Source organism: Trichosurus vulpecula, chromosome 5 (assembly GCF_011100635.1).
Source record: "Trichosurus vulpecula isolate mTriVul1 chromosome 5, mTriVul1.pri, whole genome shotgun sequence".
In the NCBI taxonomy this organism is placed as follows: Eukaryota; Metazoa; Chordata; class Mammalia; order Diprotodontia; family Phalangeridae; genus Trichosurus; species Trichosurus vulpecula.
Genome location: NC_050577.1, coordinates 104,948,584 through 104,968,034, shown reverse-complemented (window position 1 = coordinate 104,968,034; position 19,451 = coordinate 104,948,584). Strand labels below are relative to the sequence as shown.

Here is a 19,451-nt window from a genome sequence, read left to right as displayed (position 1 = left end):
GTACTCCAGTATCTTTGCTAAGAAATCTCTATGGAGTCACACAGAGGCAGGCATGACTGAAATGAATAACAACTGCAACATGCCAATTACATACAGACACAGGAACAAAGAACTCGCCCAAATAACATGCATAGGCAGATAAGGTCTATCAGATAGAGGTAGGAGTTCTTTTGTTACAGTTAGGGAGTCAATCCACAGCCTCAGATTTATCTTTATGCCTCTTTGATAAGTAATTGATTTGTGATCCTGTGGATTCTATTAAAGTAAGAATTCTTTGGAAAATGATTTGAACTTTTTCACAAGTTATCTCCATGTAGTAGCACAATTTCAAAAGACAAGTATCAAAGAGTCATTTGCCAGTGGCCTGATCAGTCTGTCTGTTGGTTGCATTTCATCTTTACAGATATACAGAGCTCATGCTGCTTTCCCAGACTTTTTCCGTAATTCAACAGTCATGTGGTGGAAGCGGGAATTGCTGGAACTCCACAACAATCCCACTGATCCAGAGAAGAGCTTGAAGTTTGATGGAATGTGGATTGTAAGTGTGTGTGTGTGTGTGTGTGTCTCTGTCTGTGTCTGTGTGTATGTGTGTAAATATGCATACATAACCATGCAAAAATATCCTAAAATATTGTGTATGTTTGCTTATTTTTAGACATATGTATGTATAATTGTTCTGCAGTGGAGTGAATCAGTCAGTAAATGATCAAGACCCTCTGGGCACCATTTTACCCTGAGGCTGCCATTTTCTAACAGGGCATCAAACAATCTCTATTTCTATTGTACATCCACCATTACTTTATCCTGCAGGGAAGATGCTTAATGTACCTACACAGCAGGGAATTTATCTTTTTTCACCGAAGTGAATTCAGTATTTCCCTTGAGATTGTTAGCCTCTCCAGCATGGCCTGAGAGAAAGCAAGGTCCAGTCCCTCCAGGTGATCCGCGTTCTGATTAATCAGTCTCTCCATGTGATGAGTTCACCAGATGTAAGCATTTGTCTGTTGTCACCTGGCAGAAGGTAAAGATAACAGAAGTCATGTATGCGTGTAATACACATATACCCAAAGATTCATTTTACATTTTTAGGATATGAATGAGCCATCAAGCTTTGTGAATGGGGCAGTTCCTCCAGGCTGCAGGGATACCACGCTCAACCATCCTCCTTTTATGCCCTGTAAGTACATTTTCTATTGTCACAATATTACCCAGTGTCAGGATGACCTTGTCAAAGATACCTGGGCTGAGGATTTGCCTTCCTTCATTACTAGCAGCTTGGCATTGGAATGAGAGTATCTCCAAGGACAAACCCATCAGCATTCTAAGCTGTCTTGGTTCATGTCATAGGTGTCCATAGAGTAAAGGGTAGATGTACCAGTACACCCTTGGGGAAGCACTTCCACTTAGCCAATCTCTAAATCCCTTCCAGTTCTCAATCCAATGGTCTGTGCAATGTGCTCAGAATTCGTTTATTCACTTTACCATTTCCTATTGAACACTATAACCTGTTGTGCAAAACTTTCCGTCTTCTAGCTCTGACTTGCTAATCTATCCCAAACTCCTATTCCACCCTGTCTCATCCCCTCAGCTCCAGCCACCTCCTTCTCTGCCACCACCAGATGGGAAGTAGGGGGACTCTCACATCATTGTATCTCTTTCCTCAGATCTGGAGGATAGAAGCAGCGGCCTGAGCAGTAAGACCCTGTGCATGGAAAGTCAGCAGTTCCTGCCTGATGGAAGCCCAGTGCGACACTATGATGTACACAGTCTCTATGGCTGGTCCCAGACAAAGCCCACATATGAGTGAGTCCCTGCCTCCCTCTCCCTGAAGCCCATGCAACAAGTGAAAAGAACTGGAGTTTCCAATGAATGAAATTGCCAGCCCAATTCCTATCTTGAATATCTTTTTTATGTTTAGGAAATACACATTGGTCAAAATTATTCTAAGTGACACATTGTTAGCACAGTGAATGTATTCACAAGCTAAAGTAAACTATGCTCCTCATTTTTTCCCAAACAGGCATGTGACAAATCATTTTTGTTACCTGATATTTGTAGCTAATGCACCTCCCAGTCTCAGTTTCTTCCTGCCCCAAGTAAAAATTGCTTTTACACCCCATTTTCCCATCTCGTTCTCCCAGTCACTGGCTGAGAATAGTCCTCAGCTCATGGGCTTCACTGTAAGAGCTCCCTGAGAGGGAGAGATCTCTGTCCCTGCCCAGATAGGCTCTCATTTCTTGTTTTTCTTCTGTGATCAGAGCTGTGCAAGAGGCCACAGGAGAGAGAGGAATCGTGATCACTCGCTCAACCTTTCCGTCTTCAGGACGCTGGGCAGGACATTGGCTGGGAGACAACACAGCAGCATGGGACCAGCTCTATAAATCCATCATTGGTAAGTGCTGGGCTTTCCCTGAAGGTTTCCCTTGGAGGGGAGAGGAATCCAGCCTATGATCTCAGTCAGTCTGTAATATTTCTGGACTCTGGAAGAGAATCAGAGAGGGGCCAGGTCCCTGACTAGCTAATTGTATCATTCCATGTATTTCATTGGACGTTTCTCCATGATGAGCTCTCTAAGTCAATGAGCAGAGAAGGGCAGATCTACCAACTAATCTACCAACTTGCCTGATCGAATATTGCTGTGTTTCTCATTGCAGGCATGATGGAATTCAGCCTCTTTGGAATACCCTATGTAAGTCTCACTTGAGTTCCCTTGATCACTCTTAGATGGTTTTAGAAACCCACAAAATTTTCATTCTCTGTTTTCCCTGTTTGTTCTCAGACAGGAGCTGATATCTGTGGATTCTTTAATGATGCTGAATATGAAATGTGTGCTCGCTGGATGCAACTGGGAGCCTTTTACCCTTTCTCTAGGAACCACAATACAATTGGGCAAAAGGTGAGATACCAGGTTGTGCCTCAAGTCTGCCCTTATGCCAGATCTCCTGCTTCAGTTCCTCCCCCATGACTTAATGGAGCCCTTCTTTCCTGGAAACAACCTCCGTAATCACCAGTCCTGCCCTTCACAACAAACTGTATAAACTATATTCCTATAGCCAGTGGAGTTTTCTAGAATATCTCACTTTTGCCAGAAAATCAAGAGATAAAGTCTTCAGAGAGCAGCAATCTTTTCTGTTCTGACTGGGCAGTTTTCACATTTCTGCCAGGAGGTTACAATGCCAGGGCCCCACTAATCTTTCACACCTATGGTTTTTGGATGTAACCCACTGCAGTGTAAGAGTGCTGCAGAAGAAATATATGTTTGGTCTGTGCTGCCCATGACATATTTTTATTTCAGGGTCTAACTATTTTAAGGGCAATTGGGGGCAGGAAAGAAGGAGAAGAAGAATCAGAACATCTGTCCTAGCCAAAGTCAAGGGGGCTGGTAGCCTGGTGAATTAGGAAGCAAGGCATGGAAGACTGTGCAGTTTCCCTGTGTAGTAGAGGGTAGCCTTCTTGTTATCTGGCTTGTTTCCCAGTGAAGTGAGATGAAGGGTTTGGTATGAGTATTCCCTCCTTCTGCTTCTAGAGACAAGACCCTGTGGCTTGGAATTCCACCTTTGAGGATCTTTCAAGAAATGTCCTTCAGACAAGATACACACTGTTGCCTTATCTCTACACCCTGATGCACATGGCCCATGTAGAAGGCAGCACTGTTGTCCGGCCCCTTCTTCATGAGTAAGTGCCCACTCTGGGTCTCACGGTCCTGTGTTGGATTCCATTTTGAAATTCATTTGGGAGCTCTTTTTGTGTTACCTCCCCCTATTGGAATTTGAGGTCCTTGAGAACAGGGCCAGTCTTTCTTTTTCAGTTTGCTTCCCCACTGCCTTGCATGGAGTGAGCACTTAATCAGTGTATTGTTCCTTCATTAATTCATTCTGAAATGAAGTATATTCCTTAGGTATAGAGGCAGCCTATGGAAACAAGCATGAACCTTGGAGTCAGAAGATCTGTTTGTTGCTGATGTCGCAGATCTCAGCTATGACAGTAGCTTGTGACCAGGAGCAAACCACTTATTCTGTCTGAGGCTCAGTTTTCTTATCTGTAAAGTGGGGACAATATTAAGGGCACTTCCCACCTCATAGGTTTGCCATGAAGGAAGCATTCTGCAAACCTTAAAGCACTATATAAATATGTGAGGTTTTGGTTAAAATTTTTACTCTTTTAAAAGATTACTATTAGGTAGGGACATTTGATATTCCAAAAGTCTTTCCTTTTTGGTTTAGTGACATAGTGAATCATATTTTTCTTTTTAAAACAAGAATTTGATTTCCTTTTTATGATGGCAAAGAGCAAATTTAGTTTAAAGCATTTCCTGAACATCTGCATAATAGTAGGAAAAAGATCTGGGCCTAGGAAATAAGGCAAAGTCACTTTGATATTTCAAATCTACCATCATTAATATCCTTACCTGTGCCCAATTAAACCAGACCTGGAGCAAGAAGGAAGGACACAAAAGGAAAAGAAGTTGGCCTTTTGTTGAGGGGAGCCCAAGGCCCCTGGAGATTTGTCCAAATCATGAAATTGAACTGATTTCTCAAGTCTCTTTGAGCAGTAACTTTAGGGATCCAATGGCCAGAGAGAACAATGTCCATATTGTTTATTTGTGGCACTATGTTTCTCCGTTCAGGTTTGTGGAAGACAAAGAAACCTGGGACATATTCCTTCAATTCTTGTGGGGTCCAGCCCTCTTAGTCAGCCCTGTTCTGGAACCTGTGAGTATGGATTCTCCTGAGCCTATATAAGATCCAAACTGAGATACAATATTGAGCAGAAGAATTGGGCCTGAGCTTTGCATTCTGAGTGGTAGGGTTTAGTCCTTGTGTTGGCATGAAATTGTTCTGCAGTTTTAAATCATTCTCAATATTTCAATTTCCTTATCTGTAAAATGAATGACATTTCCGCCTACCCTGAAGTCATGGAGTCATTGGAAGACTATCAAGAAATGATAAATCCACAGGATATTTGCTTTTGAATACTCTTAAATGGAGCAATTATTAATCATGTTAATCCTTCTAGGAAATTTTGATCAATTTGTCCATATATTTATTCCATTACAAAAACCCCACAACAACTATTTAATTTGTTGTAGAATACCTGGAACGTGACTGCCTACTTCCCCAGTTCCAGTTGGTATGACTATTACACGGTAAGTGTGTTTGATGGGACATAGGATCTCATGGTTTCTCTGTTCAAATTAGGGTGAAAGTTCTGGGTGTGGAATGGGCCTTGGCTGGCTAAGGTATTTCATGCAGGAATATTATCAGGATCTGGGTGAGGTTTGTCCCATGCAGGTCTTATCATTACTACTCTTTCTTGTTTTTTTCATCTTAAGTTTTGCATTCTGGGACTCACTCAAAGCAGCATTTTGCCCAATACTGGAAGGAGACATTGTGAGCTGAGTGTAGTCATTATATCTCATTTAAGGATGTGAGCTCTGTGAAATGATCAGAACCCTTTTTTGCTAAGAGGGTCTAGAAGTCTTAAGCTCTTTTTGGTCAGGTTAATGCTTCCTTCCTGAATATAACCACTGTTGACCCATCGTGTCGTCTCTACCATATAGTAGGTGCCTAGTGATGTTTTTGGAGCAATTTGACCTTTATTCCCTTGTCAATTAAGTAAGAAAAGGAGAAAAGATGGCTTTTAAGGTCTCTCTCAGTCAGCCCTTATTGAGAACATTCTCAGAGCCTTCAAAAGTATCTTTAATGCTTTGCTTTAATTCAATTAACTTAAAATTAAAATTTATTTTAATTTGATGATGTTAAATATTCTCTAATGCGATTTTCAAAAATGTCCCTGAAGACTAAGTCACCATGGCCAAGGTGGTGGAGGAATAACTCTTCCTACCTTCCACTCCCCCAATGTACTTGATAAGACTGACTTTTCTGTGAGGAAAGAAACTTAAATAAGCAGTGACTTTCCTTTTCCTTCTTCTAGGTATATAGTCTTTATAAGGTTTTCTCAGGGTGACCTTTTCAAACCCTTTCAAAAGAAGAATTCCAATATCTTTCATCCCATGTTTATCTTCTATCCTACCTGGGAAGTTAGTTTACTGCATTGGATGAGAAACCATTGTATGCAAAGCCCTATACTGATTTCTGAGGTTGTCCCTGTGCAAGTCTGAGGAAGGGTCCCTGTTCAGGGGGAGCTCATAGCTTGAGTTAGAGAGATAGGCTAGGGCTAGGCCCACCATGAACCTGTACTAAGAGAGAAAACAAAGATCTGTGTAGTACTGTGGCCCTTTTGAAGGCTAAAGTGGGCTTTGGTGAATAAAGGGTGTAATTTAGGAAGGTGTCTGTGAAGAAAGGCAACATTTGATTGAAAATGGAACAAAAAAGTTAGGAGGAAAATGCAGAGAAGAATCCATAGGCAGATAAAGATAGTCAGGAAATGAGGAGCCATGGTGGGGGACCAAAGGCAGAAACACCTCTTGTCCTTTCACTTCTAAGTTACTGAGCTATGGTGAGATGCAAGAACTCGTTTTTCTCCTGGTCTTCCTCTCAACCACAGGGCTCAGACATTGGAGTGAGGGGACAGTGGAAGAACCTACCAGCCCCTCTTGACCACATCAATCTGCATATACGTGGGGGCTACATCCTTCCATGGCAAAAACCTGCAAATAACACCCACTATAGGTGAGTGAAGGGAGCCACATCCTTCTGCCCTTTCCAGAGGTGTGACTCAGATTCTAATGGTAACTGTATTTGTCCTTTTCTTGAAAAGTAGTGGATAGAGCCTGGAGTTGGAGTCCAAAAGACTTGGGATTGAGCTGACTTTTTGGTGTGTGACTTTGAGAAAATCCCACAAACTCCAAGGATTTCAGGCCTTTCATTATACTTAACCTTTCTACATCACTGGAATTATTTTGCAAATAACAAAACATTCTAAATCTTAAGGGTTTGTTTAAATGTGAGTCATTATCATTTTTCTCTGGGATTATCTTGTTTTGTTTTTTGTCTTTTCAGTTGCTCATTACCAAGAGCATCACAAAGGATGAGGCTCATTTTGTTATTTAAGCAGGGGCCTTATGAGCATCCTTCATTTTCATTGACTGTGTCTTCCAAGCCTGGAATGCTCTCCCTCCTCATCTTTGCCTCTTGGCACTTTTTGTCTCCATTTGAGTATGAGCTCCCTGGAAGCAGGGACTTTCCTTTGAATTTCATTGCACCCTCATCACTGAGTGAATGCCTGGCACATAGTGAGCACTGAAAGTTTGTTGACTGACCATTAGATAATATATTATGTGAATGAATGCACCTTGTGATATATTTTATGGGAATACTGCACTATCTACTCCATGACAGATGAAATAAAATGAACCTATGTTGAAAATACCATTTAAACATTTAGAAAGGTCATGATTCATATTCATTTCTGCTCAGTGTACTCTAAGGATCATGGGAAAAATCTCTGAACATAAGTATCCTTATAGGAGGCATCAGGCATAATCTTTCCACTTAACTGACCTCTACTCTAATTCAGGCCTTTATCACCAATCTCCTAGAGTTTTACAATGCCTTCCCAATTGGCCTTCTGCATTCAGACTCTCCCTCTCCTAACTATCCTCCACTTTGTTGCCCAATTGAGAGGAATAAACCATAATTCTGAGGCCCAGTTCTTAGGTTCATAAAGTTTCACTGTCTCCCTCTTAGATTGATTATAAAGTGCTGTGTATAATGTGTAGCATGTAAAGCCCATTTCTATATGGCTCTAGCTTATCTTTCCAAGCTGATTCTGTGTTATTCCACCTCATACCTTCTGTGTACCAACTCAAATAACCTACTTGTTCTCTACATCCAGAAAGTCCATCTCACACCTCAGTGGTGACTTAGAATATAATCTGTCCCACATGCCTGGAATGCTCTTATTGGATCTCCTTAGTTTCTCTCATGGCTCATGTCAAGTGTAACCTCCTATATGAGATCTTTCCTGAATTTGGAGTGACTGGTGTTTCAACCACTACTCCACAGCAGGCCCAAAATGTCCTCTTTATTTTGTATTTACTTATCTGTGAAATAGCTACCATATGATACATACTGTCATCCCCTCTTCCCAGTAGGATCTCAGGTCCTTGAATGCAGTAAGCATTTCCTTTTTTCTCTTCCTTTGAACATGTACCCATTAACATGGTGCCCTTTTCATAATAGTTGTTTAATAAAGGCTTGCCAAATGACTTTTCAAGAGAAAGAGGAGGACTTATTATAATTTCTGATGTTTATAGCCGGAAAAACTCCCTGGGACTGATTGTGGCTTTATCTGACAATGGGAAAGCTGAAGGAGAGTTTTTCTGGGATGATGGACAGAGTATTGGTAAGATTTTCTTAAGATCAATGGACACCATTCTCTGTCTCTCTCTCTCTCTCTCTCTCTCTCTCTCTCTCTCTCTCTCTCTCTCTCTTCCTCCCTCCCTACCTTTCCCCCTCATGTCTCACTAACTCTTTCCCTCCTCTTTTCCCTTCCTTCATTTCATCCCTCTCTTTTCTCCTTTGATTCCTTATCTCTCATACCTTCTTATTTTCATTCCTCCCTTCCTCTACCCTTTCTCTTCCTTTATTTCTTCTTCTTCCTCTATTCTTGCCTTTCTCCATTCTTCACTTCCTTGATGTCTCTCTCATCAATTTCCTTACTCTCTCCTTCTTTTGCCCTCCCCCTCCTTTGCTCCTTCTCCCTTTATCTCCTTCTTTCATATTGTCTGTTGGCTATGATGCAGCTCTTAAAGTTACTTAGAGAATAGAAAAAGTTGTTGGAAATAAAAAGTCACAGAAAGTAAGCTTGATTTATAGCATAACACTTCATCCTCTCCAGCATTTAATTTGATGGCTTTCTCTGGGAGTCAGGAGGACTTGAGTTCAATTCCCACGTGGGGCACACACTGGTTGCATGGCCCTAAGCAAATCACTTAATGTCTAAGTATCCCAGGCAACTCTCTAACACTTAAAGTTGGAAAGAACAAGCCAGTCTTCACTGATAGAGGAAGTGCTTAACCAGGAGCTCCCTAAACTAATGAAAGAGCAGGCTGACATTACTCTCTTTTAATCATATTCCTAAGGACAATAATTGGAGGTCGTAGATTTGAAAATTAAGGTTAAATATGAAAATTAAGGATTAAAGTTTTTTTTTTTTAACGACGCTGATTTCAGGGTCTCCAATTGTCTCCAAGCAATGATAAAATTGAAAGGAGCAAAGAAATATTGGTTTTTCCTGAGTTCATGGTCTCAATGTTTTACAAATATGAATAATTCCAATGAAATCAATGCCCATTCTTCAGTATTCTCACAGATTTGTCTCCTACAACTACAAGCCTCTTTTCAAGAGCTTTAGATTCCTGAAAACCATTCATGGCACAGGGTGGGAGGTGCTGTGTAGTTTAATTGCATTGGGTAAATTTGAGTGTCTTGAAAACACAGAGGACAGGAAGAACCAGGTAGGCTAAAGGCCTCAAAAGTAGTGAAAAGTCAGGGGTGCCATGTGTCTCAGGCTGGGCATGATAGGACCCAGTAGAATTCACTCTGTTATCTTGTTGCAGATACTTATGAAAGGGGGAATTACTATTTTTCAACCTTCTCTGCCAGTCAGGTGAGTATTATTGGTGCCTTTGACTCTTGGTTCATTTTCTCAGCACAGTTAGTGGCACTGACAGCTGATAATAATGGTATGAAGTAAGGCCTACCTTATGATAACACTTCTGTGAGGCATGACTGAAGGCTATGACCTATCCTTTTGTCCAAGGCATACAATGACAACTTCCAAAAGAGCCTATTAGAACATATTGTCAACTCAAATTAAAGTTGAGAAAGAACTTCTCAGTAACTTCATCCTAATGGAGAATTCATGATTTAGTAGACCTGGAAGGAGAAAAAACCACTTGCCTTCCCCAATTCCTCCACTCCTGTCCTCTCTTTCCCTACCTCTGCAATATCAGATATTAGATAACTTATCTCTTCATTCAGTAGACTCTTTTCTCCCCAGACTTTTTTTTTGTTGGAAAATTGAAACATTTTTCTTGTCCCAGTCTTGTGGTACTTCTATTTTCCACAGTCTTTCAGATATCACTAACTGTAGGTTAGTAATCACGAATCGGGTTATTTCAGGCCCCAATGATATAGTTTATCTAGGCTGAGTGAAATGAATTTGTTAAAGGTAGTAAGTGGTCTCTACCTGTCTGCTTCCTTGACTGTTGGTCATTTGTGTTCTGACATTTCCAGTAAAGTCAAATGCTTCATCCTTTTTCTGAGCCTCACTTTTCTCCCAATATATCTTAAAAGCCAAATGGAATCAAGTTTTTTGTCCTTAGACTCTTTGGTAGCCTCAACTATATCATTCCTAATGCCATTTTTATAGAAGTGTGCTATATTCCTTTATTCATCTTCTCTCACTTCAATTTTCCATACACTTCTTTCCAAAATCTAAGCGGATTGGTTAGTTTCCTATGTATCTACATTAGTCTTTCAATACAATTCCCAGTTTTCCTTTTCACTATAAGTATTTCCTTTTAATGTCTTTAGAATTTCCCTCTTGACCATCTTCCCTCCCTCTGCAGACGTTAATGGTAGGGAACCGTAGGTTTCTAGGGGTGCTGGAGACCCCAAAGTACCGACACAGCGGGTCCTGCAAAAAGAATTCGACCCAAGCCTTCTCAGCCAAGGGAAAAGACAAAGTTTATTAGGGATTCACCTTAATGGGCTATCTTAAAAAATCCCACCCTTTGTGGGGCCTGTTTTCACAAGCAGGCCACATTGAATCTAAGCTGAGCTAGATTGAATCTGAGCTGAGCTGGATTGAACCTGAGAGTCTTCATGGAGGAAAGATGGAGATTATATACACAAAGGTTGTAGGAGGGATTGAGGGATTGTCTGGGGTGGCTAGAGGAGGGGTTCGGGGAGAGTCCTGATGAGGAGTCTAAGGAGGGTGAGAAGAGGTCAGAGTCCAAGAACCAAGAGAATGGAATTAAGGGTTGGAAGTAGCTGAAGGCATGGATATTGATAATGTCAGGGTTGGGAAGTAACTGAAGGCATGCATATCTACAGTAACAATAGAGGGCAAGGTTTAGGTAGAGATTTGGGCCTAATGATGATGTAAGGCTTATGGCCTTAGGGATAGGACAGATCTAGTTGGAAGATTCAAGGATAGTTCAAGGGGGCTCCCAGAGACTGTATTCCAGATTCAAGGGGGTTCCCAGAGACCATGCCCTCATCACCTCCTTGGCTGATTTTCTTCAAAGCATTTTAGGAAAACGAACAGGAACAGGTATTCATGTAACACCTCCGTGCCAGACATTGTGCTAAGCACTCTTTAAACAAGTATTATCTCATTTGATCCTGGCAATAACCTTGCGAAGTAGGTGCTATGATTATCCCCATTTTAGAGTTGAAGAAACTGAGAGAAAAAGAGATTAAGTGTCTTGCTCAAAGTCACACAGCTAATCAACTAGTTCCCTCATTGCAATATGAATATCATTCTGAGATATCATCTTCTTAGTTGGCTGTTCATTCCCGAAATTAAGTTTTCCTTTCCATAATCACTTCCTTCTGAGGGCAACAATGAGGAAAATACAGCTTGTGCCCTTATGAAATTCAGTTTATTACCCAAGACTTCATGATCATTGATGATCCTTTCTAGATTCCTTCAGGAAGTGTCATTTTAGTGTTTACTTCTGGCTTACAAATGTAGTTGACCTAATATCTCTAGCTCCTAACCTGTCAGAAGTCATAACCACTATGATTGCTTTTATCACTCATCTGTAATTCAAACAGTGTTGTGAAACAACATCCTGACTTTTGGAATGTAATATGTTCTCCTTTCCTTTGCACATGAAATATGTCCTCCTTTCCTTTCTTGATTCACCTTTAAATAAGAATTTCTGTTAACCTGAGAATATTCTCAAACTCTCAAATGAAAATCAGAGAACATCAAACGCTTTCAAAAAATTTGCATTACTTCCAAGTGATGGAATTGTGATGGAGAGTTTCTTTTAGACAAAGATATCACTAAAACAAGTTTTGCATTTAGTGACTAAAATATATATCTTTGCATGTATGACATGTATCAGTACAACCCATGAGCTATTAAATGAAAGTACGTAGAGAGCAGTTTGTGGTCACTATCTTGCTACTTGTATGGTAACATTTCTAAATAGAAACATGTGTGGACATATAAATACATGAATCATTTATTCATAGAGATTGTGTGTTATAATGGGTAAGGGCCATCTGTGAAATCAGGAAGCTATGACTTTTAGTCCTGCTTCTGACACATTTGAGTTGTGTGGCCATTGGAAAGTTATTTAACTTTTTGGTGCACCAGGTAGCTCTTTATGAAGAAAGTTACAGATGAGTTACTGGCCTGGTATAGTTTCCACAATCGATGTTTCATAAAGACAGGAAATCACAGGACTCCTTCACTTCCACTGATGTCCAGCCTTCTTTCCTTCTTGCTTCTCTCCTACAGTATGACAAAGTATGCATAAGTTGTAGACAGATTCACAGACCTTGTCCTTTTTTAACAATATGAAATTCTTTTGGTTTCTGGGGTCGGTTGGACAGAGAAGTTGGACAGAACTGGACACATCACTCGGAAAGCTCATCCTTCTACCGAGTAAATGTCCAGAGAATCTGGAGAGTGTACCAGCAGCCAGAATTCCAATGTGGCTGTCTAAAGCCACCATGGGGAACTTAGTCCTTGATTTCATGTCAGTCAGGCTAATGAGCTTTCTCATTATTGAGTGGAGAAGAGAAGGCTCATGATAGCATCCATTCTAACACAGCAAGGAATTCCAGTCTTTTCAGCCATCTCCCTGATGGAGCTGCTGCTTGTTTGATTTAAAGCAAGAGACCCACTGCTAATGTGTTAGGACTAGTATTCTCCCTCCGTCCCAATACAATCTCTCCCTCCACTTGTGAGAGGAAGTAAAATAGACATCATTGTCCTTTGGGTGTCTTGGAGAATGTAATTGTTACAGAATTGGATGTAGGGCAGGATAACCTGGACACTGCCTTTGGGTATCTTTTAGAATCGCCTAGATGTCAAGGTTGTGCACATGAACTACAATGATCCAGATGGCCTAGCATTTGAAGAGATCAAAATCTTTGGGTTGAACATCAAACCAGTTAATATTGTTGTGACAGAAAATAATGTTCCAGTGCAATCTAATGCTGAGATCAATTATGATTCTGCGACAAAGGTAAATACTTCCTCCATCATTCTCATTTATTGTATATTTAAGCCAATCAATTGTTCTGTATAAACTAGGTTTTCCTGTTTCACACCTTTAAGCATCAGCATTTTTATTTTACATGTTAACTGATGTTTAAATGGGCATCTTACTAAAGTTCATTTTAGAACTCCATGTATACAGAAGACATCCTAAATTATTTCAGATTTTCCTGATTCTTCAAGGTCACTGTTATATGTTCCAGGTATAAGAATGGATTGGAAATGAACATGTAGATGTTAGAGGATTTAGAGCTAAGTGGACATTAACTTCCAGGCTGCCTTCTTGTAAAACCAAGAAGTTTCTGTCATGTATCAAGCTTGCTTTTTCCTCCAAAAATGTCCACAAGCAAATGTCAGCTTGCTTTTTCTCCATTTGCCCTTTTCCACGGCTGTCTTTATTTTACACCAATTATTGACTGTAAGGCCAAAATAACCTTTCTATAGTGTGAAAACTCTAGATTCAGGAAAACCACCAGCAATATTTTTCTTCACTATTCATTAATATTGATCCCTTTGGATGTCATTAAAAGTACTCTTATTTTTTAATACCCCAGCTAAGGTTAGATATTCATTTCCACTTTTCCATTCAGTGTTTTGTCTAATTTGTATTGTACTTTAAAGATATGTGAAATGGGAATATCCCTCATCACTATACAATTTTGTGGAAGATTTTTTTGGAGCATAGCTCCTGACAATGATTTAGAAAACCTTTCTCACTGGAAAACATTTCTTCAGAGGTGCCCCCAAGTGGTAATATTTTGAAAATCTTCTGACCCCTTGAGATTTCTATAATGTACTTCTCAACTTTTGAATGGATACAATAGAATTTGAGACAAAGGAATAGCTAGGCTTTCATTGAGAATGATGAGGACTGCACCCAAAAGGAGCAAGATCATAATGGAAATCTGTCTTTACTGTCTGGTTCAAAAGATAACATGTTATTTAATGGATTCTATGAAAGGGTCACAATGATTTTGCTTATTATTTCCCACTGTTCTATCAAGCCTTCTAAGACTATTAGCTTTGAATGAATATGTAAGATTAGAGTCATAGAATCAGAGTTAGAAATTTTGAGGAATTTGGAGTTCCTTTTGTCCAGTCCCCTGTTTGTGCAGGACTGATTGAGTGAATGATTCAGCTTTGTTCAACATAAGGTCAGCTCTTTGTCAAAGAAACTTTGCTAGGTTATTTATTTATTTATTTATTTATTTATTTTGGGAAATAACATGTTATATGATCTTAGCAATTCTTAGTCTGAATGGGAGAAGAAAGGAAGGGAAAAACACCAGGAGATTGCATCAGAGTTGTGATAAAGAGTACCAGTTTTATGTGTGTTCAAAGGAAAGATTTTTTGGATGATAGAAATGGTGACTCTCACTGACTTGCAACATCCATTCTGACTTGACAGGTCGGTAACATCACAAGACTTCACCTTGAATTGGGGAAGGAATACACAGTGGAATGGTCTAATGACATCACAGATACAGAAAAGTTTGATTGCTACCCTGATGAAGATGGTGTCAATGAAGAAAACTGTCTTTTGCGCAACTGTGCCTGGGAGGTAAGATTTTACTCACACAAAAACAAATACACACACACTTCCAAAGACTATAGACTTATCCCTCTCTCCTTTACTTCACTTTCAACTCATCATATTGGTGCCTCCTCCCCCACTTTAATGAGATTAGGTAAGATAAAGAAGGTTAGACAGAGATGAGAGGCAAATCTCTGCCAGGACAAGCAGGAGAGGGATCAGCCATGGCCAAGATAATTCAGTGTCTCCCTGTAAGCTGCCTAAGGACCTCTGATATCTCCTTTGCAAAGAAGTTTATGTTTTTGGAAATACTAAGGAGACAACTGGTTATTACCAAGCATGTGGCATCTCTGGGCATCTCTGTAGGGTTTTTGGTTTCTATATGCTTCAGGTTTAGCTAATCAGGTAAAGGTGAAAATAAGGGTAAGACCTCTCAGTTCTAGAAGACCCTATGAATTCAAGAAGCTTCCTATGTGTGGGCGTATGTGAAATTGGAGGACCCTTCTCCATACCGACCAAGCCCATGGCACTATATTAGTGTGTTAAAATTCAAAGAAAATTAGCCCTGGACTTTGCTGAATTATCTCCCCTGTGGAACCAGGGAGTGAATTGTATTGCTTCTGTGACTCAGTGTAACTCTAAATCATGCCCCTGTGTAAGCAAATCCTTGGAACAGCAGAGCATTGGGCAAAATGTAAAAGACTGACATGTTACTCACAAGTTTCCTTGTGGTACAAGGATTGTATGAGGAATTGGGGCTCTTGATTTTTACTCTTATTGATCTATTTTTGGGTTCAAAATAAGAAAAGCAGGGGGGGGCAGACTTCTCTGAGAAGTGGGTGGGAAGTGTGGAAGAAAGAAGAAGCCAAGAGAAGACCTTGGAAAGAAAGCAGCTGGGGAGTAATTGAATGAATGTTGGACCTGGAACCAGAAAAGACCTTCTTCAAATTCCAGCTCTGATGTTTACCAGCTCTGGGATGGGACATTCCCATAATGCCTCTTAGCCTCAGTTTTCTAATCTGTAAAATGAGCATTAGGAATCCTGTAATATTTATCCCACAGGGTCATTAGCAGTATTAAAGCAGTTAAAGGATGAAAGAACTTTGAAAACTGTAATGAAATATACACATTTTTGTAGTTCACTTTGTTTCTGTGGGAAAATAACATTTCAGGCAAACTTCTACAATCTCATGTCTCCTGACAAGACAATGCATGTCAGGCACTAAAGAAGAATTTATTAAATGTGTAATGTGTGCATGGCACTGTGTTAATCATCAGGGATACAAAGAAAGGAGGAACAAAACCTTTGTCCTCACTCTTGTCTCATTCCAATTGAAGAGACAATGTGTAAATAATTTTTTATCTGTAAGATAAGTGTAGAGTATGTGGAAGGTAATTTAAGAGAGCAATGCTCTAACAGCTTGGCAGAGGTTGGGGTGTAACTGGAAAAGGCCTCCAAGAGAAGGTGGTCCAAGAGTCTGGTAAAGGGACAGAGAATTACAGGTGTGGAAGACAGCCAGTTTAGAGGCATGCGGATGGGATGGAGATGACTGTGATTTAACTAGACTACAATCCTGTCATTGAGACTGGATCATAGAATATGTGAGGAATAAAGCGTAAGTAGATTAGAAATGTAGGAAAGAACCAGGATGTGAAATGCCTTTTGATAGCAAAGAGCAGATTTTCAATTTGATCCTGCAGGTGATAGAAAATTACTGGAGTTTAATGTGATGTTACATGTAACATGGAGACATTGAGTGTGAAGTTAAGTAGTATGGAAACATATGTAACATTTTTCCTTCAGGAAAAGGCTCCTAAGTGGCTCCTAAATGGATAATATGATTGAGGACAAAGGTACGTGAGGTAGGGAAACAAAATAAATGTATATTTCAATTCAGCTAGATGGGACAGTAGTTAGAGCACAGAGCCTGGAGTCAGGAAGACCTGAGTTCAAATCTAGCCTGAGACACTTACAAGCAGTGTGACCCTCAGCAAGTCATTTAACTCTGTTTGCCTCAGTTCCCTTTGTCTATAAAATGAGCTGAAGAAGGAAATAGCAAACCATTCCAGTATCTTGGACAAGAAACAAGAAACCCCATATGGGGTCGTAAGGAGACAGACGTGACTGAAATGACTGAATAGGAACGGTAAATTTGTAAAACAAGAAATATGTGAAGACACTCCCAACTTAACCATTTTTAAGAGGGAGAAATTCCATAAGTATTATAAACTGAGAATATTTTCTAACATTTTTTATGTGTTGGTCAATTTTACTGATTTTTCGTATTCTTTTCTTTTCCTTCCTCTATTCTTCTGTCCTTTATCAAACTCTCCAGTTTTATTTCTTTCTTTCCTTCTCCCTTTTATTCATCACTCTCTTTCTTTTTCTTTCTCAGTTTCTCTTTCTCTCTTTAAAAAAATAATATTTTATATGCAATGGTTCTGTGGGGAAAAGTGGGTAAATAACGGGGGTAAATAAGATAGAAAAAATAATTTAAAAAAGAATATTATTATTACAGTATGAGTTGTATGAATTGATGAGAGTCTATCACAGAGGTGGCTGTGTGAGTGGAGAGAATCTAGGTGAGAAATGTTGAATCGTGAAGGAAGACATGATGGGACTTGGCATCTTTTCTCTCTGGACTTACAATATTGAAATTGGAATAATGAAGAGATGACTGAAGAATATGAGAAGTGGATAGGGGGGCGGAGCCAAGATGGCCTCATGAAGGCAGTGTCTTACCGGAGCTCTCTCACAAGGTCTGTCAGATTCCTATAAAAAAGTGAATTTGAGCAGATTTGAGAGAGTCAGAAACCGCGAGCAGTCTGCGTGGGGCAAATTTCCGAGCCGGGAGAGTCTGAAAGGCCGGAGGAACGAACCTGAAGGCTCGGAGAGTGCTCGGTGCGGAGCTGCTCCAGACCAAGGCGGAAGCGGCTGGCCGAGAGATCCACGTGGGAGTCGGGCTGGGAGAAAGCTGGGCGCCCGAAACCGGCAGAGATCCCTAGGTCTCCCAACACAGGATGGCAGTCTGTGGGAGCGACGAGAGGCAGCGCAACGCCACCAGCCGTGAAAACACCCAGTCCTGACGCTTGCAAAACCCAGGAACTCGGCTTCTTGAACTTCCATAAGACGCAATGGCCAGGTAAACGGCTCTAATCCCTCCCCCCCTCACCCAGAGAATTCCTCGGGAAAAAAAAAAAAAGAGAACTGAAACAGAGGAGAGAGTAGCGGGGCCTCACAGGACAAATACTAGAAGCTCATGAGTCCCAGAGGGGCAAAGTGGCAGGGGTTAACACCGGGAGCCCAGATGTATCCTTGCTCCCCCAGGGGAAGTGCCAGACATCAGCTCAAACAACAAACAGCTGAGACCATTGCTGAAAAGCAAGTGCTGGAGAGCACCCACAGGGAGTGAGACGCCAGGGAGCCAGACCCCTCCCCCACACCTCAGGAAACTGAAGGTTATAATTCTGGACTCACAACCCCCAGAATAAGAAAGCTGGGACAGAGAGCCCAAAGCTAGAAATTCGGGGTAAAGCCAGCAAAAGGCAAACCAACATGAAGAAGAGCACAAAAAAACCGAGGACAATAGATTCTTTTTATGGAGACAGGCAGGATCAAAATATCGACATAGAAGAAGATAGCAATGACACGGTAGATACATCAGATACCTCAAAAGCTAATATGAACTGGTCTCCAGCCCAAAAAGCACTGCTGGAAGAGCTAAAGGAGGATTTTAAAAACCAAATTAGGGAGCTAAAAGAAAATATGGAAAAAAGGGAGAAAAAATCCACTGATGAAATCAAGTCCCTAAAGAATAAGATTGGTGAAATGGCTATGGAGATTCAGAATCTAGAGAGAGAAAAGGACACCATGAGAGGTGAAATCAACCAATTGAAAATGGAGGCTCAAAAGCAAAATGTAAACACTAACTCATTTAAAATTAGACTTGAGCAAGTGGAAGCTAATGAATCTATGAGGCATCAAGAAGTAATAAAACAAAACGTAAAGAATGAAAAAATAGAAAAAATGTGAAATATCTGATTGGCAAAACAACTGACCTGGAAAATAGATCCAGGAGAGACAATTTGAGAGTTATTGGTCTACCGGAAATCCACGATGAAAAAAGGAGCCTTGACAGTATCTTTGAAGAAATTATCAAAGACAACTGCCCAGAGGTCCTAGAACCAGAGGGCAAAATAGTCATTGAAAGAATTCACCGATCACCCCCTGAAAGAGATCCCAAACTGAAAACACCAAGAAATATTATAGCCAAATTTCAGAGCTATAAACTCAAGGAGAAAATACTGCAAGCAGCCAAAAAGAAGCAATTCAAATATCGTGGAACTACAGTCAGGATCACGCAGGATCTCTCAGCTTCCACATTAAAAGACAGGAGAAATTGGAATATGATATTCCGAAGGGCAAAGGAGCTGGGACTACAACCAAGGATCAACTACCCAGCAAAACTAAGCATAATTTTCCAGGCAAGGTGATGGACATTCAATGAAATAAGGGAATTCCATACCTTCCTGATGAAAAGGCCAGAACTTATTGGAAAATTTGATCTCCAAATACAAACCTCAAGAGAGACATAAAAAGGTAACCAGGGGGAAAAACCCCACAAACCTCATTAACCAATAAGTTTAGGTTGTTTACATCTTTATGTGGGATTATATCAACTTATGTATGTTTTTTATGTGTATATAT

At 40.4% G+C, this 19,451-nt stretch overlaps 1 protein-coding gene across 1 annotated transcript in view; it reads left to right on the top strand.

Moving 5' to 3' along the window:
- Nucleotides 1-19,451, top strand: part of LOC118851010 — a 269,319-nt gene that overhangs the window by 187,739 nt on the left and 62,129 nt on the right. The window contains exons 126-139 of the mRNA XM_036760604.1: nt 404-538; nt 1,090-1,177; nt 1,665-1,803; nt 2,259-2,392; nt 2,655-2,689; nt 2,780-2,896; nt 3,527-3,675; nt 4,628-4,712; nt 5,090-5,146; nt 6,508-6,632; nt 8,219-8,307; nt 9,524-9,573; nt 13,007-13,177; nt 14,618-14,770. Coding sequence (XP_036616499.1) covers nt 404-538; nt 1,090-1,177; nt 1,665-1,803; nt 2,259-2,392; nt 2,655-2,689; nt 2,780-2,896; nt 3,527-3,675; nt 4,628-4,712; nt 5,090-5,146; nt 6,508-6,632; nt 8,219-8,307; nt 9,524-9,573; nt 13,007-13,177; nt 14,618-14,770 — 1,527 coding nt within the window. The remainder of the gene's footprint in view (nt 1-403; nt 539-1,089; nt 1,178-1,664; nt 1,804-2,258; nt 2,393-2,654; nt 2,690-2,779; nt 2,897-3,526; nt 3,676-4,627; nt 4,713-5,089; nt 5,147-6,507; nt 6,633-8,218; nt 8,308-9,523; nt 9,574-13,006; nt 13,178-14,617; nt 14,771-19,451) is intronic.